Source organism: Pleurodeles waltl, chromosome 10 (assembly GCF_031143425.1).
Source record: "Pleurodeles waltl isolate 20211129_DDA chromosome 10, aPleWal1.hap1.20221129, whole genome shotgun sequence".
NCBI lineage: Eukaryota > Metazoa > Chordata > Amphibia > Caudata > Salamandridae > Pleurodeles > Pleurodeles waltl.
The window spans coordinates 1039147922-1039174834 of NC_090449.1; the positions used below are offsets into that span (position 1 = coordinate 1039147922).

Below are 26913 nucleotides of genomic sequence, written 5' to 3' on the forward strand. Positions count from 1 at the left end.
AATTGAAACTGAGTAGGAAAAAACAAGCATTTGTGAGAACGCTTTCATCTGTAACTTTTTGTCACAATGAACGATTTACAAAAGCTAGACCCTTCTGGGTGAGGGGATATATGGGATATAAAGGCTTTGCCGGTAGCCAGAGCCAACAACTGAGCTGCACCGTACAATGGTTTTTCATTATGTGCCGAGTATAGACCAATTCGTATGGTGAAATATGGATATCAAGGAAACCTATGTAATTCTAAAATAGGCACAAGACGGAGTTTAGGAGCAGTGCCTATTTGTACATCCCTAAATTTGTGACACACGCACTAGTATATGACTTAGAGGGTATTTTTCAAAACGGCTTTTTCTTACGGACCAACTTACATTTGGAAGGCACAACTACAAAGAAAATCCAATTGGTAATAAATATTCTACTATTCTATGCTCCCACATGTCTTCTAATAAAAATGGTACCCTACTTGTGTGGGTAGGACGAGTGCCCGCAACAGTAAATTGCCCAAACGCAACATGGATACGTCACATTTTTCAAATTATTATTTTTTGTTTTTTTGCAAAGTGGGTAGCTGAGGATTTTGGACCATAGCTCAGCCGAAACCTAGCAAACTAGGAATCCAGGGTGGGGTGACTTCCATGGCTCTTACTGTTTCTTTTAACCCAGAATCCCTTGCAATATTCAAAACTTGAATGCAAAATGACCAAGGCACACAGAGATATAGAGTCCAGAAACGTTTTAGGAAAAAGTATCCCTGGTAGTGTGAATCCAGAAGCGGAGAGAAAAGCGATGATTCCGGGTTGGTGTTGAACAGTGTCTTTATTCATAGGCAAAGTTTGTTGTAGGTTTGTATCGTCTTGCAGAAAACAGCCAACACGTGTTTCGTCACACAAGTGACTTTATCAAGGCTCGGCCCGTCCGGCCAAGGGAAAAGTAACAGCAAACCGATGTGAAGGTAAGTTGGTAGTATGCATTGAACCTGGCAAAGGTGAGTGTTTATTGGTCCAGTGATCGTAAATAGAGATGTAGAGGCCCTGATAAGCCTCCAGTCGTGACCCTGTTCAGTATTCGGGGAGCACCTAGTCCGTCCGATGGACTACAAAAAAAAAAAAATCCTCACATTTCTGTGATGGAAATTTCTGAAATCTGCAGGGAGCAACAAACTTCCTTCCACCCAGCGTTCTCATAAGCCTCCAAATACAAATGATACCTCAGTACCATCAAAGTACCAGTGGGGCCATAATATACCTCCCCAGTGTTGGCCAACACAAGTTCTGCGGAGGTAGTGCTCTTAAAGGGTTAATCATGTGGTTTAGACAGGGTGTGACTATCTACATGGAAGCTTCAGCTGAAACATTTATTTGACATAGGGATTCTTAGGGATGAGAGTTCAGAATTTACTCAGAGGAACAAGTGATAAGTTCACTTGGAAGCAGCAGACATCTGAGACATTTTCAGAGTTACATGCAGAGAGGTCTGATTGTCAAAAACACTGGTGTGTGAAAAAAAGCGTTCTTGGAACACTAACTATCTTGAAGAACAAATTACACAGCTAGCTATAGCTTCAGTAGATAACACACAACTTGTTGCAACACTCACAACATGAACTGGATCAAGTACTAACACACCACCTCTGGCAGAAACACAGCCAAGAGAAAAAAGCTGAACTGATGCTAGCATGATCGGTGTACAGAAATGTGGGATCTCACACTATCCATCAAGAAATATGAGGTGGTGACCAGGAGATCAAGTAGGCTGCTGTGTGCCTGGCAGATTAGGCTTACACCTGAGCAGACCAAGGAACGCATACATGAAGCATCCCTACCTCACTGATAGGGTGGCCAGAAATGGCTTACTGGATACTCTTAAACACAGCAAGACGTGGAATGGGCTATTAAACATACGGGTACAGGCAAGACACCAGGCAGGAGGATTTTTCACAACACCTTTATGCTATATTTAGTGATCACATGATCCAAACTTTAACAGAAACGTATGAGACTCAGAAGCTGCGATGTTTGCCCAGCATGATGCAGAAGGCTACAGTAGTTCTGTTACTGAAACAGTCAGAATTGTCTGAATTGTAGTTGTTATAGATTATTGTCAATGTTCACAGTCAATGCAAACATATTGATTAAGATTTTCTGGGGGTGGCAGATGGGGTGGTTTTTAGGGCATGTTGGTAAAGATCAGGTGTGGTTTATACCACTACCATTTGGTGCCTACGTCCACTTTTTCTGGTACTGAATGATGTACAGAGGAAATGATACTGGGGTGAGCTTAGTGAGGCAGACGTGACTGTGTAGACAACTAGGCTCCATGATGGCAACTTGAAGAGATCGGAATAACATTCTTAGAGGACTTGCAAAACTATAATTTCTAACACTTGGCGCTTTAAAACTAGTAGTAGGCTTTCATGTCAACTCTCCTCTATGATGCATTCTTTGCCAATTAAACCTCTGGCAAAGCTGCTGAGGAAGCATTTCAGTGAGCGGGGTATAGATGTGACAGGGATTCCATATATTGCTGACACACTGCTTTATAGTAGGGAACTGGATGCAAAACAATCAAAATAAGCAGGATAACCACCTGAGCACATTGCCTCATGGATTAACTGATTAGTTATGTGATATTATTGAGATCAAAAACTTTCATATATCAAAAAGGCCAGGATATTCACTTCTCTTGGCTAACCCCCATATGCACATGGCCTGCAAATGTATTAATCAATTGGTAGCAAAAACTAGGTTAGTGTGTCTGTGACGAGAAGTGGATTTATAGTCCTGACAACATAGGTTGTTCAATAAAGTATATATTTATATCAGTGCCATGACCCGCCAAGTCAATGCCGTCTCATCGTCATGCTTCCACACTCTCCGCCTCCTCTGGAAGTGGATCCCCACCGAGGCAAGAAGGACAGTCACCCACACACTTGGAAGCAGCAAACTCGACTACAGCAACGTTCGCTATGCCGGAATCACGAAGAAGCTCCAAGCAAGACTCCAGAGAATTCAGAAGCAGCAGCCAGACTCATCCTAGACATCCCCACCACAGTCACTTCTCCGGCCACCTTAGAGACCTGCATTGGCTCCCCACTAACAAACACATCACCTTAAAGCTTCTGACGCACACCGCTAAGGCTCTGCACAACATCGGACCGGCTTACCTCAACTACCGCCTATCCTTCCACAGCCCCACCAGACAAGTCCGATCTTCTCAACTTGCCCTCACCGCCACCCCTAAAATCAGGAAGAGCACAATGGGAGGCAGATCCTTCGCCTACCTCGCAGTGCAGACCTGGAACATGCAACCAATCCACCTCAGGTAGGCCCCCTTGCTGAATCAGTTCAAGAAGGACCTCAAGACCTAGCTCTTCGACTGGCCGGCTGCCCTTTGACAGTGCATTGAGGCCCAAAGTGTGATAAGCAGCGTAATACAAATTACTGATTGACTGACTGAGTGACTGTATTTCCTAATCAGACACTGCATTAGAGAGGGCCTCCTGATTGTTTAATAACTAGGCCACTGGCTTTCGAAACGGGCCTTTATTCTGATAGGCGAAATACACCACTAAAATCAGAAGTAAAAAAAGAGTGGTAACTAGTTTTAGGATGGTGGATAATTTTGCTCTCTACTCCTCCCTGCGTTAGTAAGTATGGCAATTTCTTCTATATTCAACATATCGAAATAAGGTGACATTGCTTTCATCCAGAACAAGACATGCCATCTTACCAAGACATGCCATCTTACCAACCCATGCCCACCTGCAAAAAACAAAAACTAAAAAAGATGATGTGGCACATGAAATCCTTTGTACACTTATCCTGTGTTTCAAAGGAATTGGAGGCAAACAATTGGTGCTCCTCAGCATATTCACTGCAGGGTTCATTATTTAACCAATAAACTAAATACTGGTGCTTAAGACACAACTGTATGCTATCCAGTCCTTAAAAACCTGCAGCAAACAGACACCACTGTTCGTGAGCTCAGGCACAGGGTCAGGTGTGAATTAACATTTTTAGGCACTTGTTGTAAAAACACACAAATTAAAAACAACTGTAATCTTGTTGCATTCTCTTACAGTGACACAATCCTCATGCACTCTCACCCTTCAGAGCACCTTGAAGCATCAGGATGAATATAGGGCCAACTGCACTGTTAGAACTTTGTACCACATCAGTGGCCTGTGTGAGTTCAGCACAGTTTACAAACGCTGGTCTCCCTTATGTACAAGGGGGCTCCAGACAACCAGATTTCAAATCACTTAATTTCCTCCATCACATAATTGTAAAGAAAAGAGACTAACTGGCAAATGATAAACCCTTTTCTTTCAGACTCGCTTTAACCACAACGATTGGTGTGAAGTCATGAACACTCACCTACACATGACAACATGTGAGGTTTCCAACCAATGAACTGGGGACTGACGGTCTACTAAATCCTTTTATGAGTGGGGGACGGTCATCCAGAAACAACCAGATCACATTAATGCAGTGGTCTTCGAACGTTTTAATGCCCCCCCAGTGGAAAAGAAAATCATCAGGGCTCCCTACAATTTTTTCACAATTATTCTATTAAATTGGCAATGTTTAAATATGTCTAGACTTCGTTAAATGTTGCAGTTACATTCTGTTACTGTTTTAAAAATGCTATCAAACACATGATGCCAAACATGCAATTCTGGTCTGATGGGCCTCACTAATATGTCAAAGTACCCACAGTGTGATTACTGAGGGTGGTGGGGGAGGGTTTGGAGTCCTTTCCCTTTTGACTCGTACTGCCAGCTTGGATATAAACGACAAAACGTGTTTGTGATGGCCATTACAGAGCGGTTTCCGCTGCTCATTTTTTTTCACCTTAGAACAAAGCCCCGTTATCAACATAATGCTTATTTTGACCAGAGCCTGGAGCCCCCTTGGATAATTTGAGGACCGCCACCCCCAGTTTGAAGACCCCTGTATGAATGAAATTAAGAAACCTAGAGCTGGCATGACATGTGGTTGTAATGACATTCCAAGGCACAAGACAAGACAAGGTTTTCCATGATTACCTGGCCCAGACAAGGGGTAAAGGACTAACGGTAGAGTAGGAAAGACAGGGAAATCACATATATGATTGATATACTTATAGAACCTCTCACTCTCAGAGTGGTATCTTTTAAGAATATAGTTGCTGAGCAGCAGAGAAATTTAAATTGTGATTAAAATCCCTGCTTGAAGTGTTCTGCTGTACAGCAGTGAAGTCAGCATACGGAAGAGCAAGAAACCTGGCTAGTTTAGGTAATTTTTGAACTGCAGACATGTAAATGGATTGGGATTGTGACTGGAGGATGGCCCTAGATTTCAATATGCAGGAGGGCAATGAAAACCAGAGGCAATTTTTCTCTTTATATGAGATCCTGCTCCCTCAGGAGGACCACAAATTGAAGTAGAAAAATGACACACCACGATGACATGGTCAGATACCACTCAAATGGTGAGTGGAATCCGATCCACAAGAGAGAGCATCACGCAACCAACAATTCCACTTGACATATATGATCAGTCCTGCACAACTGGACTAAAAGTTAAGTATAAGAAAGAGTATTTTCCACTGAGATTGGAGGTTGAATGAAAACAAGGAAATGAAGGGGGTGGGGTGAAATGGGTGAGTGTAAAGGTACCTGACAAAGAAACCTAACTGAGTGGATGCTAATTAACAGAGGCGAATGTAGGGTGATTTAGGTAAGACTCAGGTGCATGAGTACGCGAGAATGTCAGAAATCGCTACATTTGGGTGGCTGGAGACCAAGGTTTGTGTGTTAAAATGTAATTCATATCAATAGACTGTTCAACCACTAAAAGATTTAGAGAGCTTGGCTTCTCTTTTCGGGACTAATGATTGCCCCACGAGTTCCAGACATAAGAAAAATGTCAGGACTTACTAGCCAGTTAGGCATTCCTTCAGGGCTGCATTCTCCCCTCTGCATTTCACCACCATCAGAAAGCCAGTCTCTGAGCAGCATTGTGTGAAGGCTGGAAGAAAAAAATTGGGAACAATTATTTTTTCTGTCAACAGATAAGCATTTTCATGCAATACTGAAAGCATTAAATACTTTTAAACAAAGCACAAGGAGGGTCACAAGAGTTTTTATCAGTAATCCAAATTATTGCTTTTTTGAAGTGGTTTTTGTTTTAGGAACAGGTGAAACTAATCTCACATATAAATCTTTCTGGATAGTTTGTCTTATAACATTGAACTTTCCATTTTTAAATATAGTAAATATGTAATTTAAAGTGTCGAACAAATTACACAGTGTTTTAGTTTTAAAATGTGGTAAAGGTTATTTGTACAATTGTAAACACTTTAGTATTGGCACATGTTTATCTTCAAAAATATGCTATGCCACTGTCTAACTTTTTATTGGAAACATGAGTAAACAAGTAATATGCGGAAAAATAGGCAACAATTAAGTTTAGCGATTTGCTCCTAAAAGTTAAACAAACAATGAGCCCGATTACAATTCAAAAGTTCAGAATTCAATTATCTTGCATTAAGGGGTTACTTATGAAACAATGGGAAATGCCGAAGTTTTGTAGAGTGGTTTGGGCCTATCACTATCATGTAGCTGAGAAATAACATAATCTGGGTGCAAAATATGGATGTTAGATCATTTCATTTTGTGCATTTAAGCAATGTCGAGATTTGAGTTTACATTAGTTTCAGGGGCGTAGCTTGGTCAGTAAGATTAGGGGGTGTGAGCTTTAGGTTTTTTGACAACCATGCTGGAATATTATGTTAAATACATTACAAGAGAAGCAGTGCAGAAGGCGAGTTTATGGGGCAGTGGGAAGGGCGGGGGTGATGCAGATTGTAAGGGCTACTTAAAACACAATATTTTGTAAAATAACCAATATTTTTAAGACCTTTAAAACACAGACGTGAGAGTGTTTCTGTATGTATATAAAAATCCCAAGGGGGGATCCGAAAGACTCCTCACCATACCCCCACTGAAAACAGCTGTACCCAACTAATTACTAGAGAATAGATTTATTAGGGGGATGTAGCACCCCAAATACCCCCCTGAAGCTACGCACCTGAGTAGTTTATATATCTGCATTTCCTTTTGTCTAAAGGGTCTTTGGGCAGCTAAGTGAACTAAAGAGGAACTCAAACCAAACTATATCAAAGAAGAATCCGCTGTAGTAGTGAATTTTGGCAAGTTGCCAAATTTTATTGATTTAATCACCACAAAGATGATACTGTCTACTGTAGAGACCTAAGTGCTATATACAGTAAGTAAGACAGTGGTTGCACGCTGTAACCAGTGTTTTTGTGACCAGTATCGGATTCTGTGAACTGAACTATGAACAGGGAGGTTTGTAAAATAATGAACTGTAGGGGTTGCAGGACAACCTGCCTAATGAATCCTAAATAGTCAGGTTGCAATTTGTGACTCCCTATGATTGGTTACAATCACAGGTACTGTGGCCTACAAGATACAGTAAACCACCATCATTTTAATGACATTTATTTCAAAATTGTAAATGTTTTCAATTTTGAGAAACTTCAGTGACAGTGGTCCCCAGAATCACTGCCTATGGCCCCCGAAATTGCTATCATGATTTTAAATGGGAACCAAAGGGACCACTTGCCCTCCATGAATTAGAACTTAGGAGTCGGTAAGTGTTCAACTGTTCGTGACCAGAATTACAGACATGAGCCATTGATACATGGAGTTCTGATTCGCAACTTGGAAGGAATTCCCAAAACACGTTCCTTTAAAGTTACATATTGATAGCCATTTCTACACCCATTTTACAAGTCAGTAAAATCTACCAAATACCTCAGTAAATCTCGCCATAGTGATGAAAGGCTCTCTAATTTGGCTATTTGTGTCACGCTACCAATGTGACTTTGGGTAAGTGTATCTGGGTCCAGAGATGCCAGTATCTTCTCAGACTTTTTCAAGTGCCGGTACACAGTATTAACCCCACAATAACAGCCCCACCTGTCAGAATCCATTAGCAAAGTGATTCAATATTACTAGTTACCACCATCGCCGTTCTAGTGTGCGTATAGATATCCTAATGTAACCTCTCGCTTTAGATGCCTACAGGTAAAGGGCTATCCTCCTACTTGCTCTTACAGATGTCAACCTCACTTGTGCGACAAAGTTGAGAGACAGCACCAACGCCCAGGTGGCTAAACCTGTATGTTCCTGTTGATAATGGCTTACAGCATCTCTACAACAGCACTACTGTTGACAGCAGCAGCAACAAGGTGGTGATGGATTTTCTCTCTTGGCGGTTCCTCCTGCCTGAGTCCAGGACCTCAGATGCTGTATGAGCCAGGACAGGGGCAACAAGACCAGCAGAGGTTCCTTTAGACAATGTAGGGTAGGGTGGGCACATGGACCGCCATGTTCCACCTTCCTGGCCTCATAGTTTCATATACATTGTCCAGCTAGCACCCGTCCAGACATGAGGGTCGAGGAGCACCAGAGGAGGTCAATGTACAGGATGGGGAGCTGGAGGGGAGTTGAGTCAGTTTGCTATGCTGTGTTGTAACCTGCCCTAGGTCCCGAATCCCGAAGGTGCCATTGATGGTCATGGGGAGATACATCATCCTGTTACGGAGGTTCTGATGATGGTGCAGTGTGGTTAATGTGTCGGCCACTACCATACCAGTGGGCTCCAGCGGTCTACGTGGAAGTGCACACATTCAGCTGTCACATGGCGGCATGAACAAGACTAGCCATGCCGTAAACGCTTTTCGCTCCCTGCCCAGATTGTGTCTTCAAGTGTGACCGCGGCTGGCCCGGAGCCTGGAGCTCTTTGTAAGGTCTTTGTCACTTGTTTAATAACACGCTTTTTAATTGGGATCTGTGCTTTCATGCCATATCGCGCGTTAGCACACTGTTATAGATTCTGATTGATGCTGTTAATACCACAAAACAATTTCTGAAACTGCATCCTGCGACAAATTCAATTTCAAACTCCTCTGCCTTCATTAGTAATGTGGGCGAGTAAGGCTGTGCTTCTTTACATGCACTTTCTTTAGTTAAATGAACATGGAATAAACGAGCCTTTAAATACTGTTAATCCATCAATGCACAGCATTAGCTGCAAATGAAGCTCCAATATGCTTCCAATTCTGCTTTAAACGCAAACTAAATATTTGTTTTACATTTTCCAGATTGCAAGAACAGGCCACCTTTGTCAACGCTGTGAATTCTACACAAATAAAGCGTTCAAATACATTTAGAATGAAATGACACACTTGTTCAATTGGTAAGGTATGGCTATGCACTACATTTGAAAGGCGCTTGTCCATAAATCATATTTATGTGTCAAGTGCCATAAAAACTAGGCCAGAGGTACCTAAAATGTGTTCAGAAAAGTCAGATCCACGCAGTTTTTCAATACAATCATTCACGTATTTTTAGTAAAGTGCATTCTCTCTGCTCTACCTGCAACAAACAGCAGCATTGGTTCCACATGGGTGACAACTAAAGTACCTTTGGTGTGCCAGCCTCGCTTCCGGGTTCTATTAAATGGCGGACCGGAGCCATACCGGAAGTGGACATACTATGGAAATAAGACACCACTGAAGGCTTGCGCCCTGGTTAGTTTGCTGAATATCCCGAATTCGGAAGTAAATGGGAGTTTCTGGACTAATCTGGATTATGAGTTTGACATAAAATGCTGCCCCTCTAAAAAAAAAATACCGGACACATTTTACCAATTAAGTCCTGCAAAATTCATCTGGGAAAAAAGTGCTTATGACTAAGGAAGAATACAGTTGAAAACAGTGGAAAAAAAATCCACCTATTTCAGTCCTAATTGTAAGGGCGAAAATGGTTAATTTGTATTTGTATTTAGTATTTGTAAAGCGCATTACGGCCAAGGCATCGAAGCAATAGCAGAAAGGTAAAAACACGTTCGTTGTGAGGCAGAGAAGGTAAAAAAACGCCTGTTAGAGAGGAAATAGACAGGTTTTAAGTAACTTCCTAAAACTCAGGAAATTGTGTTCTTTCCTGATTGTCATGGGAAGCGAGTTCCAACATTTAGCTGCAGCTGCCGTAAAGGCTTTATCTCCCCATTTTGCTTTGTTAGTGCGGGGGGCCTGAATTCTACAGGCTCCTGAAGAACGAAGAGACCGTTTGGAAGTATACCAGCAAAGTTTAGAAACCAGATAATTGGAACCGATTCTGTGAACTGCTTTATGAGTCAGGCAAAGAGTTTTAAAAATAATGCGCTGGGCCACTGGGAGCCAGTGTAGTTGATTCAAACTATCACTGGCCGAAGCTGAGCGAGGGAGGTTTAGGATAGCTCTAGCAGCCATATTCTGGATCAGCTGTAGCTTGTTAAGAGAAGATTTGTCCATGTTGAGCAACAGGGCATTGCAATAATCCATTTTGGACATCACCCGTGCCAGTGTTACTGTAATTTTCCATTCCCTTTGCAGATAGGGGAAGATTTTCTTTAACCTTTTTAGAGTCCAAAAACATGTTTTCACTATATGGTTTACATGTGGTTTAAAAGAGAGACAATTGTCAAAGACGACCCCTAAATTCCTTGTGGCGGCAATAGGGGCCGGGATCGAACCGCAATCAGACGGCCACCAGTGAGAGTTCCACCGTTCACTTCCTAATCCAAAGCAAAGTATTTCGGTTTTGTCACTGTTCAATTTGAGCCAGCTTGATTTCATCCAACTATTAACCGCCTGCATGCATTCATTAAAACAATCCGCCACTTCCTCCCAGTTTTTATTAACTGGGAAGATCAACTGGGTGCCATTTGCATATGAAGTAGGTCTGAAACCAAATGAACTAATCAAATTGGCTAACAGGGCAACATACAAGTTAAACAGAGTGGGGCTAAGTGAAGAGCCCTGAGGGACACCGCAGGGTAATAGGTATGCTGGGGACCTAATGTCTCCACAGCTAACCGTGGTCCACCTGTTTGTCAAGAAAGATTACAGTAACTTAAGGGCCTGCTCTCTAATGGCTGCTTGATATAGGCGGGCTAGCATAATTTGCGGAGAAATAGTGTTGAAGGCTGCGGACAGATCAAGTAGGATCAAAATAGCCCCTTGCCCTTCGTCCACCATTCTCTGAATCGAGTCTGAGGAAGTAATGAAGGCTGACTCTGTGCTATGTGCCCTTCTGAAACCATGTTGAGAAGCATCAAGTCCCCCAGAATCTAATAGGAAGTTTACTAATTCCCTGTTAATGTGTTTTTTGAAAATCTTCGCCAAAAAGGGAAGAAGGGCAATGGGACGCAAGTTGGTGAGTTCCTGACTATTTCCAGTTTGCTTCTTTTTCAGAGGGATAACTGTAGCCTCCTTCCAAGATGCTGGATAGACCCCAGAAGTAAGAACCCCCTGAAAAATTGAAGCTAGAGCTGAGGAAACAAGATCTGGGACCAATCGAAAAATAGTAATTTTAGTAATAGTAATCTGGTAAGTATCCCGCACGAGGTAAATACTGTGCACAACAGTACTGGAATTTTTGACCTGATTACAGATGAATTCCTAATAAGGGCTGAAGTGGAGTTTTTAATGCTTTAACAAGCTGAACAAAGTAAGAATAAAACGGCCCTGCAGCCCTTAGTATCTTCGATATCTATGTGTTCTTGGCCAATGTACATCAATGGGGGACTCTGCGGCTGTTCATCCCACCCATATGTCTGTGTTATTTCTATAGTTCAAACATAACCAAAAGGCTGCGTCGGGCTGTACAGGGTCATAGACAAACAAAGTCAACGAGTAAGATGAGAGGAAACTGGGTTAATGCACTGTGGTGTAATGGTCTTTAAACTCTTCAACTCTTCAACTCTTCCCTAAATTAAAGCAGAGTTGGAGCGGTCCTGATGGATACAGGGATGTTGTTCTGTACCCTGGGTGCATAGACTTCTTAGTCTGCAGTCGGAATGGTGGTCAATGCTCCCGAATACAGATTTGTACCCAGAGGTCTCTTCTCTTCGAAGCATGTAACATCTTGGGAATGCTGGTTTTGGAACAACTACAGGGAAATAATTTCTATTTAAGAAGACAAAAGGAGGGATTCCACCCAATCCTGTCGTGTTGCCCTATTTTTTGCTTTTCTTGCTTCATTTATCAAAATACTGCATCACATACGATCAGCAGAACTATTTTATTTCACGAAGAATCCAAGTGCCTTTATGTTATAGGTTAGACAAGGCTTTATAACTACTGTAGATTCGACATGTTATCAACACAAGTGTTACATACATACTGCAAACTATAAATCTTCGTGAACAACGTATTAAAACAAATGATTAGCGCTTACCGTACCTGTACATCCCCATGCTTGGGAATGTTAATACTATATACAGAGTTAGGTTTTTCTACATACATTCTAATAAAGTTTCCCCAAATGTGGAAAACTTGTCCTTATTTCCAGTCTTCAAGGGTGTCATACCATAACACCCTAAAATAACAGCTAGAATAGAAAAGATTGGCCCATTTTGTCCTAAATGGGGCTCGTTCTCTATTTTAGCGCCATGAAGCCATTTTGGCGAGAGTTTGCACTTTAGAAATACCGTCTTCATTCATAATAGTGCAGCCAAAATACTGACCTACAAATATATTGTGACAATAATATTGACTTCAAAAATATTGTCATGGTTAGGTTAGTAATAGAAAATGTACACTAAACCTTGAAGAAACGTTGATATATTATGGTCACGATATATCTGTAGGTCGATATTTCGACAATGATATGGTGGCATATTGAAAGTTATCCTCCTCATAGTGGTCTCCGGTTTTGTTTCAGAGATTCAGTGTTCAGTTTAGTTACTGTTACAGGCTTCTAATTTCTTAAAAATCATCGTTTTCCTCGTGGCATGGCATTCTTGCTTTTGGCAATTTTGTTTGACCTGCACTTTGTCTTTTTGACAAACTGATGGCACTCCATCCCTATGACACATCCAACAAAGGCCATCAGGCTTCCCTCTGCAGGACAACATGGACGCACAGAAGCTATTAATCGAAAGTAGACAATGCCAATACACTGGGTATTTAATGACACTGGAACAACTACTGCGGGCGTGCAAGGTTGCATGATGGACTTTCTTTCACTCCAGGGCTAACCTTGATTTAGGAGATGGAATGTGCGTATGGGGTTTTGGTAACAAGGTTGATGATAGGGGTTCCATCACATTGTCCGACCTCTCTGACCTCATTCCTTCTCATCTCCACGTATAGCAGACTGTTTTGAGTGTGAAGAATTGTCTATAGGGCTGTCTTCAAGGGACCAGGCTGGACCAAAGTGGTAAGGATCCCTCTACCCGCAAACCTTTCTTTCTGATTAGATATCGCTACTCTTCTGGACAAATTAGCAAATGCTGATCCACTGAACTGTTACAAATTTTAGAGTCATAACTTAGGCTCACTCAGTATCCAGCCTCGTTTTATTATAAGCAAGGAAGGACCAACCGAGAGATTAGAGGAAAACCTGGTCACTCACTGCTGCAAATGTACGACTCAGATACAGCTCCTTCCTACAGGAAATGCACACCTTAGACCAGGCATATTGTTGAACACAATTGGACCTCCATCTATGTTCCAGAGTTGAAAAATCTTCCCTTGCAGGAAGATTACCAAAAAGAACTGCTACCGTGGATCTGCAAGAAAGGGCAAGTTTTTCTATGAACAGTCTTGAAGGTGGTGCGTCTCGCCTTCCAACCTGAATACAATCATGGAGCCGATGAGGAGCTGTATGTGGCCATCGAGCCTGACTGCTCTGGTCGGTGATCGGGAAACTGAGTATTTGCTGGGTGTGAGCTGTGATGATTTATGAGGTGTCCTTTCTCCTCTCTGAGAAGCTGCACACTCCAGATTTAGCTGTTGTATCGGACTTCCTGTAAAAATATTGTTGCTGTTCATGACCACTGCCTCCCTCCCATCACATTAGCAATGGGTAATCCAAGTTCTAGGTAAAGCCTGCTAAAGCAGGTGCTTATGAAGTAAAGCCTCTGGATGCACCTATGCCAAGAAGAGACTTGCTAAGGTGATGAGGACTTCAACTTCCCAACACAGCATCTCTGAAGAATAAGTAGTTCCAAGATCTGAAGATGTAACTCTTAGGGTGGTGGAGGGAACATTTCTGCTGCAAAGTAAGTGCGGACATACAACAATTTTCACAAGAGCAATCGGGGTATCTGTATTCTTCAGGACTATCAGAACACAGGATACTTCAACAGAAGCACATACTCCACCAGGAACAACCTTTAAATAGAGCTGTATTAGGTACTGACTGGTTAGATCGAGTAGCTCCCTTTATATTAGAACTTGCCCATTTTTCTGACCTTTGCAGACTGGTCCTTCCATTTCCGCATTTGTTCCTGTGCAGCATCACCTGTATGTCCTGCTTTGTAATTGCTAAAGTATTTTAAAGAGTGGACAGTGCCCCCAAGTCCAAAGTTGGATTTTTCATGAATGCTCATATTTTTTTATGAATTCAGTTATTTTTTATTTTAAATTAATTGTCAGTACATAGGTTACTGGTGGAATCGTACATGTTAATTCTTGGCATTGGGCATGTGTGACAATTTAATTTGCGCAACCTAGAAATTAAGCTCTGCAGTAGCTTTGCCTTTCAAGTAAAGGTAATTTCTGATGGGAAAGGGGCATCTTCAAAGTTTCAGTGATCTGCAGCAGTGATCTCGGTCAGAGAGTTAAAAATGTAACATATAAAAATGCTAAGCGCCCCAAGTTAAAAGCAGGATGTTTCCCAAAATTATGAGCAACTGAGTTGATGGGGTGAGAAAGCTTTGGTCAGGTCTCAGTTCATTGGGGTCGTTGGTGCTCTGCCGGTGAAGAGGTAAGGTTAGATTCAGGGTAACATTGGGACGGTGACTAGGCCTCATTTAAGTGTTGGCTAGCCCTACATGAGCTGGCATGATGCGTCCAGGGCAGGGAGGGAGCAATGGCAGCTTCACGGTATCCTTACTATCTGTTTCATAAGAGGCCGAGGTCCAAGCGCTGCTTCAACGATGATGGGAAGTGAAGAAACACAACAGCAACTGAGTCAAACAAGGCGTTTAACGTTATGAAAAGCAATGCTGGTAAATGCAGTAAAGTACAGCTCAAATAATGTATGTTGTAGAACACCCACCAAAAAATGTTTACAATGTTATGGCCCGATCTGCAGATACCGCTGTAAAAAATACAGCGTCGTAATAAAATCTACTCCAACCTGGTTGTTTCCTCACGAAATCCTTGAAATGTTCCATAAATTCTGGACATTGTAAACGACTAGGACTTTGCTCAAAGGGGATAACGTGAATCCTTTAAGAAGCATTAAAGAATTACAACTTTTAATGCTATCATTTAGCTCTGTTTTGCTTGTGTTCATAAACACTTTTGCTAGAATCGTTAGAGAGAGGTTTCAGTCTAAAACACGTTTATGTGTATTAGAGGTTTTTAATACTCTGGTTGAAGGTTGAAAAGATTAAATCTGTTCTCAGGATATAAGTCATATTAGGATTTGTGAGCTTCGAAGGCAGCAACATAGTCTCTCGGCTGCCATCAGAGAGGCTTCTTCTGAGAAATATACCAAGTTACTGGACAAAAAAGAAATAAAACGTATTAAGTCCCCACAGAGAAACGTCCACATCGCCCTGGATATCGTTAATAATCGTCCCTCTTGGAAGGTGTGAAGAAATAACAATAATAATGGTTAAGCCTTAAGAAGGCAGGGGTCCATCTCACTTGTTAACATACCAGTCTAGATTGCCTAGTGGTAGCCACACTCTAGGAACACAACCTGTTGCGCCACAGCAAGCCTTCCCTGACCAAAGGAGGCGCTGCATGCAATTTTGGGCCAGGGCTTAGAGGGCCAGCATGTGGTTTGGACCTTTCAGATGCCTGGCCGAGTGTGTGGCTGCTTACCATCGACAATGCGTCCCTGCTGTTTTAATCACTGGTCTCCCCGCTTGCCGACATGTTGAAAACCCCTCAGATAGCAGCGTGTGGGCCTAGGCTGGCGGGAGGAGCTTATTACAATGTGGCAACCACAAGCCAAGTGGCAGCCAGCTACATGCTGACTTCCAAATTCCTGGATTGCTTCCTGTCAGGACACATCCTCATGCTTAATTAACCCTTGACACGAGTAAGCAGGATGCACGGGAAAATGTACAGGAACCTAAAGTCTATTTAACGTCCCACCAAGACATACCCTTGGCGCAGCCATCACAAGTTAGAGAGCGGCCATTTCCAGATTGTGAAAACTACTAGAGAACAGAAAGCGGTTTGTTTTGCTTCACAACCTCTACTGTGACCACATACACAGAGGAGGTTGTCAAAGGAGAGGTAGCAAAAGAATAAAAGAATAACGCGCAAATGAGTAAAATTGGGCTTGAACTAAACTTAAAAGTACAGAATTGTATGGTACTTTGAGGATACAGACCCTGGTCAATTGTTATGGTTACAGGATGATAATGTTTAGCGCCTTGAAATGATGAGCCATTAAGGAAAAATACTGAGTTATCTGCCCAAGAACCATGACCATGAATAGACCAGGGCTAGCAACACATTCTCTTCACTGGACAGGGTCGCCGACTTTATGTAGGCCTTTTAAAGAGGGAAATAGCACAAGCGGTTACTGCTACAGACACCTATCTTATCAACCTGGGATCCTGGAAACCTTCAAGAAGGTATGTATAAGCAATCAAAATATATTTTCTTCTGTGGCTTTGAAGCTGTACCACAATCACTTGGTAGTGAGGTAATGGCATTTTTTGTCATGTTCAGCCAGCAAAGTATACAGGAAGCACAGCAGATTTAAGGTTACACTCAGGATCAGGGGTACAGAGAAGGGGGCAGTTGATGCAGATTTTCATTAAATTCCCAGCAAACACAGATATTTGCATATCAGTCTTCGAACCTAAAACTGAGTTTGTTTATCCTGTAGCCAAATATAGCCATTTTCTTCTAGCGCTAATGGGCACTTTCTCCCCATTTGTGACTTTGCCCAGCATTATCTACGATTAGAGTGTGCTCAATAGGGCATCAGACACTCCGTTCTTGTAACAAACATGGAAGCTGGAGGATTGGGAAATGGAGTCTGGAGCTAAAATGGTCGTCTCCTCCCACCCAATCAGGGTCTGAGTTCAGATTCAGAATACAGTTTGTGAACTGGTTTGCAAATTCAACAGTCAGTATGTTCTAAGATTGTACTGTATAGTGATGCAATTGCATGTATCTAGCATTTCATCCCATTGACAAAGCAGCACTGCTTAATGGATGTATAGTGTCTATGTGAAAAGTGATTTTGTGTCATGCATGGTGACGAAAAAGTTGCTTACTGTGTCACATGTAGCTCAGTTTGACCTTGGTGAAATGAAGATTTTTTTTTGGGGTGGGGGCGGTTAAAAGGGGGAGAACTGCTTAGGCTTACACAGCATTAGTGTGCATGTTACTATTTACCTGGGAGTGGGAGTCCAGCGGCAGCTCCTCTGCAATGGCAAAGGAGCGTCGCCCCACTGGCTAAGAGCCAGCACCTTAAAAATAAAACAATATTTTATTGTTGTTTTATTTTTCAGCTGCTGGATCAGGTAGCGTGTGCAGGGAGGGAAGGGCTGGGCCATGGGAGGGGGGAGGAGTGGGGTGCACTTAAGTGCGCATGTCAGTTTGGTCGGCTAAACAGACATGTGCACTTAGGTTTCTCCAACCCCTGTGGAGAAACAGCACAGACTTCAATGCACTGTGAGCAGGAGACAAAGCCGCTCAGGTCAATCCTGGTGCTGCTCTCATGCAGGTATAGCACAAGAGCAGCACCAGGATTGCATGGGCAGCCTGTGCTGGTGTTCCAGGGACTGCTGGGACACCATACAGAGCAAGAAGAGGAGCGAGGCGGTCAGCGGCAGAAGAGTTTTTTTTTTTTTTTTTAAATTATTATTATTCCCCCTCCTCCCCGTGATTTGCTGCGGCCGCCACTGCTGTTGTCATAATGGGGTGGCGGCATTTGGGGTGACTGTGTGGTCTACTGGGATGGTGTATTGGCTCTGCAACACATGAGAAAGGAAACACGTCTCAAGGTTTCACCTACTCCAACAAAATAAATGGTGGAGTGTGCTGAGGGATCCTCGGGTGTGCCCATCATTGGGGGATTTTTGCACAGTGGTGGCCTGATGAGACTGCATATCAAGATGTGGGAAGGAAGCTCAGTGTGGGGAGGCAGATGGACACATTGCTTGACCTGTGCCATCCATGCTGAAATGTCATTCCATTATGGAACCTACAGCTTTCCCAGTTTAGCAGGGCTGTCATTCTAGTATTTTGTACTTGCACTTCAAGTTGAAGACTGCACCCATCTCATTTCCTGTGATGTCATAACATGTCCACACAAATATATAAGGAGGCCTTGGTTTGACATGGATTAGTAGAAATGCGTTCAAAGATTGATATTTCTGTCACTTTCACGCCTACATTGATGATTTTTGTCCCCAATGTATGTGCTTTTTTTCTGCAACTGGTTTCTTTGAGGATATTTCTGCTTGGACTTTCCAGAGCTACTTCTCAACTCCAATCAAGTACCATCATCATTGCCAAAGGGTTTGTTGTGCCTTTGGTCTTTTTTCGTCCCGTTATCCTCTTGCGAAGACACTTGTCACCTTCCAAATGTAAACTAAAGTGCACGCAAGGAATCATAAGAAGGAGGAAGGAGCACACTGCCTAGCATACCAGCACACAATTAGCCCTGATACATTGTGGGCAATGCAGTGCCTGGTAACACTCAGTTTAGTATTCAGCATGGACGGTGCAGCCAGTTCTGTGTATCTCTAGACATGGTTCAGGATTGTTGATCTACTTCAGCAGAGGGTAACAAGTGAAATTAGGGGGTGGTGGCAATGCTGCTCACAGTCTTCTCAGGTTTCTGTACCACTCCCACAGCACAAGTGCATTCCAGACCTAGTCAGCCCAACAACTCAACAATGCGACAATCACAAAAGTGCAGGGTAGCACCATGGATCATGAGAAGAGTTTGATTTAAATCACACATTCTAGACAGACTAGAGAGACACACAGACATTCATTGTGTCAAGCCCTTGACTGGTAGGACCAGTGTGAATTTTGAGTGTGGCCTATGTGGGAAGTATTTTGGAGTCACACATGATAACCAGAGAGCTGCTCTTGCGTTGCAGCTGTTAAGTGTAGAGTGTACTGGAGTAGAGTGAAGGGGAATGAGATAGTAGACAAAGAAGATCAACAGATGTGTGACTTATTGTAGGGTGGCATGATCAGCAGGGGTACCAGTCTTGAAGCAATGGGCTCTAATCTGTGAAAATCTAGGACAGCCGCACTTATTTGGTCGAAGGGCAGAGCCATTGATGGCTCTTTGGGCAATGTTCTGTGCCATGAACAGAGAAGATTTAGGCAATGAGTAGGTGGTGGAGTGCTTGGAGGGCTGTGATGATGATATCATGAGGGTGTATTAGTTGTCTTAAGGCTGCATTTTGGATTCCTAGAAGTGTATGGAGTAGTAGATTGTTGCTCTTAGGTGGAGTCCATATGCACGGTCTAGTCATGACAGGATTAGCATGATAATAATCTGGAGTTTATGTGAGAAACCTAATGTGTGAGAAAATGAGCTGGAGGGATCATGTGAAGGAGGCTTCTGGTAATTTGTTTAATTGAAGCAGTGACTGTTAAACTTGAATCTAGGACTACACACAGGCTTATTACTTCAGTAGAATTCATCAGAGGGGAGCAGAGGTGCTCGAGTTAGACTGTCATTGGTTGGTAGTGCCTCCATTTTTCATAGATAAGGCTTGCTTTGGATGAGTTGAATTTCAGGTGGTGCCTCAGGATCCACTGGTTGATGGCTCTGAAGCAACTGCCTAGCCCAGGGGCATATCGGTTGGTTAGATTTTCCAGATTCAGGATGATCTGAATGTCATTAGCATAGTTGTGGGACATTTAGTTTGAAGGAGTTTATGTATTCCGCATTACTCTTGTTTTGTGGAATTACTGATAAATTAAAATCATGCTGCTCTGCCGGCAGAATGAGAAATTGTGCAGTAAGTTCTAAAGTTTAGAAACCACGGCATACCACTTTTCACCCTTAAGTACTCTGCAGTACTTAAAAGTTGTAATCACTGCGGAGTTCGTAAGGATGCCGAGTGGTATTTGGCCATGCAATTTTCAAAATGCGTCTTCACATCCATTTTTTTTTGTTTTTTGTACTCAAAGAAAATCCCACCACACCACTCGAGGGTCATCAACCTACATCAAGCATGCTAAACCAGTTTGACCGGGTTAAACCCAAGCAGATGCAGCACTTCACCTCTACTGGGCATTCCCAATGCTCTTATCCAACCGCAAGCCTGTGAGCGAGGAGGGGGTGGGTTGGGGAAAGGAGGCGGGAGTAATCATTAGACTATATACCGAGAGTGATTCCGTTTTGCCGAGCATTTTCCCAAATGGCCCAACATTCATTGTTATTACCCACTGGACCACTACGTTCTAAGCATGAAAAGTAATCTACAGAAGACAGCAAGTCCAAAACATTCGGGGGAATAGAGATGACCCATTTTAGACATATTTGCCGCCTGGCCAATAGCATCAACAAGAATTCACATCCATTTTCGAACATGAGGGTGCATTTTGCACTAAGAAAACTGTGCCAAATGGCCATTCGGACCCATAATGGAATTTTGGCAGAATTTTCAAGTAATTTTGCATGATTCAGCAGAATCAAACTCTGAGAATTCCACCCACCCCTAATTATAGCTGTAGAGTATTCCAGATTTGGTGCAGAATGGAGCCGATGTGGAAGGATGGAATAGGACATTAACTGATCTATCTGAGATGTGGTAAGATATCCAGGAAATGATGGTTTCTGAGCGCTTTGAGTTAATCTGAAAACTATAAGAAGCTCTCACACATGCTCTTGTGTTTGTGATCAAGAAAGAGGACACTTACCTGCCAGCTCCGCCATCCGAAGGAGAGGTACTACACATTCCTTTCGATGGCCACCCAACAGTTCCTCGCACCTAGGTTACACTTTCAGGCACCATTGCCACCTAGCCAGAATAGCAGATCTGCGACACCTAGCATGAGGTATATCAGGCCATTCACCAGTGTGGCTTGAGTTGAGAGGAGACTCCAGGACGAATACAGGCCCCAGACCAATTAACCCCTGGTACTTAAAGAACTAGAAAATCATGGCGACCATAGGACAGACAACAGATGACTATTTTAAAGAGAATGAGGGATCAGTAGGTTCAACTGCTAATCTATGGGAAGCATATAAGACCGTGTTAAGAGGCCAAGCTTAGTCCTTGATTGCTGGGAAAAGAAAAGCGATAAGGGGTGAACTGATGGGTTTAGAAACAGAGATACAAGCCTTGGAACAGGATTTCCGCCAGGGGGAAACACAACAATCCTTCATACACTCAGACTAAAAGAAAGCAAATATAGTGACTTGGCTGAAGACACTGATGGCAAAATACATATTCTGATACAGAGGATGCTTTATGAGGTAGGAGACAAAGCGTGGAAGCTATTGGCATAGCTAAAGAAAAGGGATCAAACTCGAAACTGGGTCTTCTCATGTTGGACAGCAGAGAGGTCAAAGAATGGGCAGAATACATAGCGGAAGAATTTGTGACTTACTACTTCAAGCTCTATGAAGCTCAGAAAACTGCCCCCCAGGAGGAAATACGAGAATTCCTCCGAGACGTAAAGACACGCTCCCTCTCGACAGACCATAAACAAATGTTAAAGTGCAGTTTTACACATAGCAAAATACTGCAGGCAACAGGTTCCCTCTCATCAGATAAAGCGATGGTCCGAATGGCTTATCCACTGAATGATAACAAAGGCCTACCCAACAAAATGGCACCCCACCTTCTTAAGATATGGACTGAGGCTAAAGCCACAGGGATCCTGCCCAGGGGCCAACGCTAGGCCACAGTAGTGGTGATTCACAAGCCAGATAAACCACCTGATCAATTCAGCTCATATAGACCAATCTCCCTTTTGAATGTGGAAGTGAAAGTTCTAGCCAAGCTGCTGTCAAACAGACTCGGGCAAGTAGTGACTACTCTTGTGCTCCCTGTCCAATCAGGCTTTAAGACACAGCATAGCACCAGACTAAACCTTACACCCCTGTTCAGAGCACTGTCTGAAGCACTTGATGCTAATATAACTACACAAGTTGTTTCCACAGACGCATCCAAAGCCTTTGACACCCTAGAATGGGAGTACATGTATGCAGTGCTAGAACATTTTGGGTTTGGCCCTTCATTTCTGGGATGGATCCGCCTCTTATACCAAGAACCAGAGGCATGGGTGAGAGTCAAATGGGGCAACATTGTGAGCCTTCACACTACATTGTGGGGCGAGACAGGGAATCCTACTCTCCCCCTTTTTGTTTAACTGAGCATTGGAGCCCCTGGCGGTGTGGGTCAGGGGGGATCCACTGGTCTGTGGAATCACATGGGGAGAGTCGTGGGAGGAGCATATATCGCTGTACGCAGATAACGTCCTATTATATGTCACAGACCCTACATTTACGATTCTGAGAATCATGCAGATCCTTCACACCTTTGGCTTTTATACGGGATACACTATTAAGAGGCAAAAGTCCCTTATATACCTAATCACAGGTCCCATACCGACTGAGCACCACAATACAAATGCCCTTGAGTCTATATTACTAAAGATCCACAGATATTTTACCAAAGCAATCTACTATCGGTTTTGGAAAGGTTTGAGGCAGATGTCCGCCACTGGAAAGATTTGACACTCTTTCTTTTGGGTCGGGCGGCAATGTTTAAAATGATGACATCGCCCCGGATGATTTATGCCTTACAAAATACCCCTTTATCCAGTATCCAAGGAATACTTCCGAAGGACAGAAGCTACCTTGCGGCTTTACTCTGGGGATCCAGCCCACCTTGTACTGCACTAAAGAAACTCACTAGAGGGGTATATGATGGAGGCATTGAACTGCCCGACATACAAAAATATTACTGGGCGACATAAATGGTACCAACTAATGACCAGGTGTTTGCCCCAAACAAGGAACCAGCAGTGAAGATCGACAGATACGCCTTGGGCACGGAGGGTTACGAGGGTGCACTCTATCAAGCTACCTTTTAGCAGGATCACTCCCCACACACACACACCCCAAGATGGTAGTATCCATATGGCGGGAGGCAACTGCTTTTCTAGGCTGGAAAAATCGACTTAGACAGGACTCGTCTCTGGTTTAGCGACATACTGTCATAAATGGGCAGACTACAAGGTTTTGACAAATTGGAGCTGATAGACATTACCTAGTTAGGAGATATATGGCGTGGTAACGCACCCAAGACCATGGTGTAAATGGTTTATGAGTTCCACCTAGAACCGACCCCATGTTATAAATACCTTCAAATAACACACACCCCAGCTGCCCATGTTCAGAAAGGTACCGTTCTGGAGGAATCCACCCCATTAGAGGACCGTGTCCTCTCCAAACAACTCGGCACCAAAGCGATCTCCCTTATAAACACAAAAAACTAATCAATAACGCCCCTGACACTTTACCATCTTTAAAAGATAAATGGAAGAGAGATATTGCGGAATTTGAAGAGGGGGAGTGGAAAGAGGCCCTGAGAACCCCCAGGGAGATCATCATCAAAGCCAGTTCCAGGTTGGTCCAATAATGTCTGCTGCATTGTTCCTACTACTCCTGAACTGTGCTGTGTGATATGGGAAAATGCCTTAACACAGATTGCTTTAGGGAGTGCGGGGAAGTAGGGACCTTTTGACATGTGCTTTGGAACTGTCCTCCAATACAACCCTACTGGAAGACCCTAGGAGAGGTAATGCAGAAGTTATGTTTTTTTCAATCCCAATTGCAGTTAAGGGTTGCGTGCTGGTAGTTTGGGGAGAAGACCCACCTTCGCGGTATGGCAAATTATGGTTATCACTGGGACTGGCAGTGGCTAAAAGAAATATAGCGTGTAACTGAGGGGTGAAGAAACCTCCACACCTACGTGAGTGACAGCATGACATGGACTGGTGTATGACTTCTGAACGTACAATATACCAAAGTAGGGGGTGCCCCAAAAAGTGGGTCAAGGTGTGGGCCCCATGGAAGAGCTATTGAGGACATGGAATAGATTGATAAATGATGAGACTTACTACATATATGGAGATTTACTATGTATACACAATTATCTGACTGCAAAGCAATGATTGAGAGTACTACTTATCTTCCACGGCTATGGAAATGCTTGATGATTCCCTGTGACATAAAGTTGTTACATACTTATGCGTCTGTTGGTTATGAAAAACCAATAAAAAGATTATTACCTGTACCTTCTAGTCACACCAGAATGAAAGTGTACGCAACCCTTTGAAATGCTATAGGTGATCCTTAGTCCATGATCTGAGATGATGGAGAGCAGAGCTCCACAAATAACCTCCAATAAATGTGTTTAAATGACGTACAGGACATTATGTAGATATCCTCTAGTTTTGATGTTTCTAGGATCCAAGTAATAGTGTCAAATACTCTGGCCCTGTGTCTTCCGTTCCAATAGGCAATAAATAGGCATGCATACTGGCTGCTCGGTAGTAGACAGAAATGTCACCAAAACGAACTTGTGGGGTACACTGTCCTTGTGCCCACATACTTTTAACATTGGCTGAGCCTTGTTAATGCCCTCAAATTACCGGACGTATTTGCAACAGCATCTTATGGCAACCTATTCCCTTATGCAATATTCTTGGTCCAAAGTTATATTTAATGCACAGCACTGCACTCAAGAGGTGACTGATGCGCCCCGAATGAAATATTCTCAGGATATTGTCAGCTTTCCCATGGCTGCAGTTCAGTTAAAGACTTCACAATTTTTCTACTAAACAGCTAGTCCTACTGAGGCGTCATCTCACCATTTATATTTTCACAACATTTATGATATTGCGAACACACTCTTAAAATGAGTGGAAAAAGCCTATTTCCCGACGCGGGGCACTTTCCTAATGTTATGCTCTTGTTTTTCGCAAGTGGAAATGTACTACAAACAAAGAGACAACAAACACAGGCAGCTTAGCATTCCCGAGACCCATCGCCACGGTGTGATCCTGAAATGGAGATGGGGACAGTTGTGGAGGATGCAGAGCTCCACGCTGATGCTTCGCCTTCAGGAGCAGACTGCGGTGCAGTTGTTTTACATCAGTCACGGTGGACACTACGTTAAGAAGGCTATAGACAGAGGCTTGAGATCACAGGACTCACTTCCAAACTACAATGTGCCAGGCATCTGAGCTAGAAGTAAACTCAAAGCGCACACCCTGGGCATCGAGAGCCACCCCTGCTGCAAAAAGAGGGCAAAAGCCCTCCTTTAGAGTTGGGTGCAAATGGTAAAAACAAAATGGTTTAAATGTTCCATAGGAGGATAACTAGGGCAACTACTTGAAGGGAATTTTTGCTCTGTGGTGTTACCGTAAATTTACCAAGGTTCTCTAAATGAAGGCCCGGGTGTAAACATAACACATATCACTATAACATTCACCAACACAAAGTGGGAAGCCACACTGTCACTAAGTTGGTAGTCAAGAGGAAGGAGAATTAGGCTAAAATATACAAACCATAATTGGTCCATGTTATTCTAATGGTAATACTAATAGGCAAGGCCCACTGTTTAGGACGGAGAGGCGCTGCCCCCACCTTGATCAAAGCATGAATGTCAGACTGAGCATCATGTTCGGATCAAGTAGCCATGCATACTACATGTGATAAATGTCCAGGAGCTTGGCTGAGCCGAACTTTGCTAGGTAGAAGATTTCGTAGCACTGAAGGCGAGACCTTCTCAGTCCAGCAAAGCACTGTTAGGTCCTCCTCTCATGATGAGGAAACGTGTCACTGATAGACTTGGGATTTGTGTTAAGCTCTGAAGCGCCAGGGTCAACTGTCCACCTCGTCACATAGTGGGTGGGGTCAGCAAGTCTCACTGACCCCATCTCACTAAATGACAAGTAAGAGAAGGTCCTCCCTCTCATTGGCTGACCCATAAAAACTTCAGCAAATGAAAGGAGGTGACAGGATGTTCTGGCAATCTCTTCCCTGAAGGCTCTAGGCACCACTGAGGCTTCCCTCCTGCTACACGATGTCATTGCTGAATGCGTGTGTGCGCATGTATGTGCATGTGAATGGTGGGTGTATGTGTGCACAAATGTGAATTGATGAGTGAGAGTGCATGCAGAGGGTGAGTGAGTATGTGTGTACCGTGTAGCCTTCCCCCTACTCAGGCACCTTTCTGGCTGCACTGAATAGTAATTGCACAAATTGATTTTGGTTCTTTAACAATTTATTGAATCGGATTTTTTGACTGTCAAGCTGAGCTAAATAACTGTAAAAGCTTATTTTCAAACTTATTGCATTTTGTTTGAATTTCTGATCTTGTTAAAATGGACTCCCTTTTAGCTCCAAACTCCTATGGCCTATACATGCCCCAACCTTACCCCTCTAATTTTGGCTCAAAGACACACACTGCTATTAAAACTTTGGTTTTAAAATAATCAGCGTTAGTTTTTAAAATGTGTTTCCTTTCTAACTTCTTGTTCATTCAATTCAATTGCCATGTAAAGAAACTGTAATTAAAACTAACTTATTGACAATAACTATCATTTAATGATATGGTTCTACATGAGCTGCAAAGCCATTTATTCCTGTGGTCAGTTAATGAGGAATTAAAAGGCCCACGTGGAAATAAGTTTAAAGACAAAACAGAAACATATAAGCAAATCAATATATACCAAAACCCTATGTTTTTATTAAATTCATTATCATCACGAAAGAGTTTGGCTTCCCACTAAGAGGATGCTGAATGTATGTTCTCAGCCTCCTCCTGAACATTTAATTCTACAGTAAAGTAATATAGCATAACAGTAGGATATGCACAGCC

The 26913-nt window shown here is 42.9% G+C and overlaps 1 protein-coding gene across 4 annotated transcripts in view; it reads right to left on the reverse strand.

Moving 5' to 3' along the window:
* CMC1 (C-X9-C motif containing 1) overlaps positions 1–26913 on the reverse strand; it is a 159684-nt gene that overhangs the window by 13637 nt on the left and 119134 nt on the right. For all 4 annotated transcript variants that reach the window (XM_069212013.1, XM_069212010.1, XM_069212011.1 and 1 more), the window contains exon 5: positions 5922–6012. In XM_069212013.1, coding sequence (XP_069068114.1) covers positions 5922–6012 — 91 coding nt within the window. The remainder of the gene's footprint in view (positions 1–5921; positions 6013–26913) is intronic.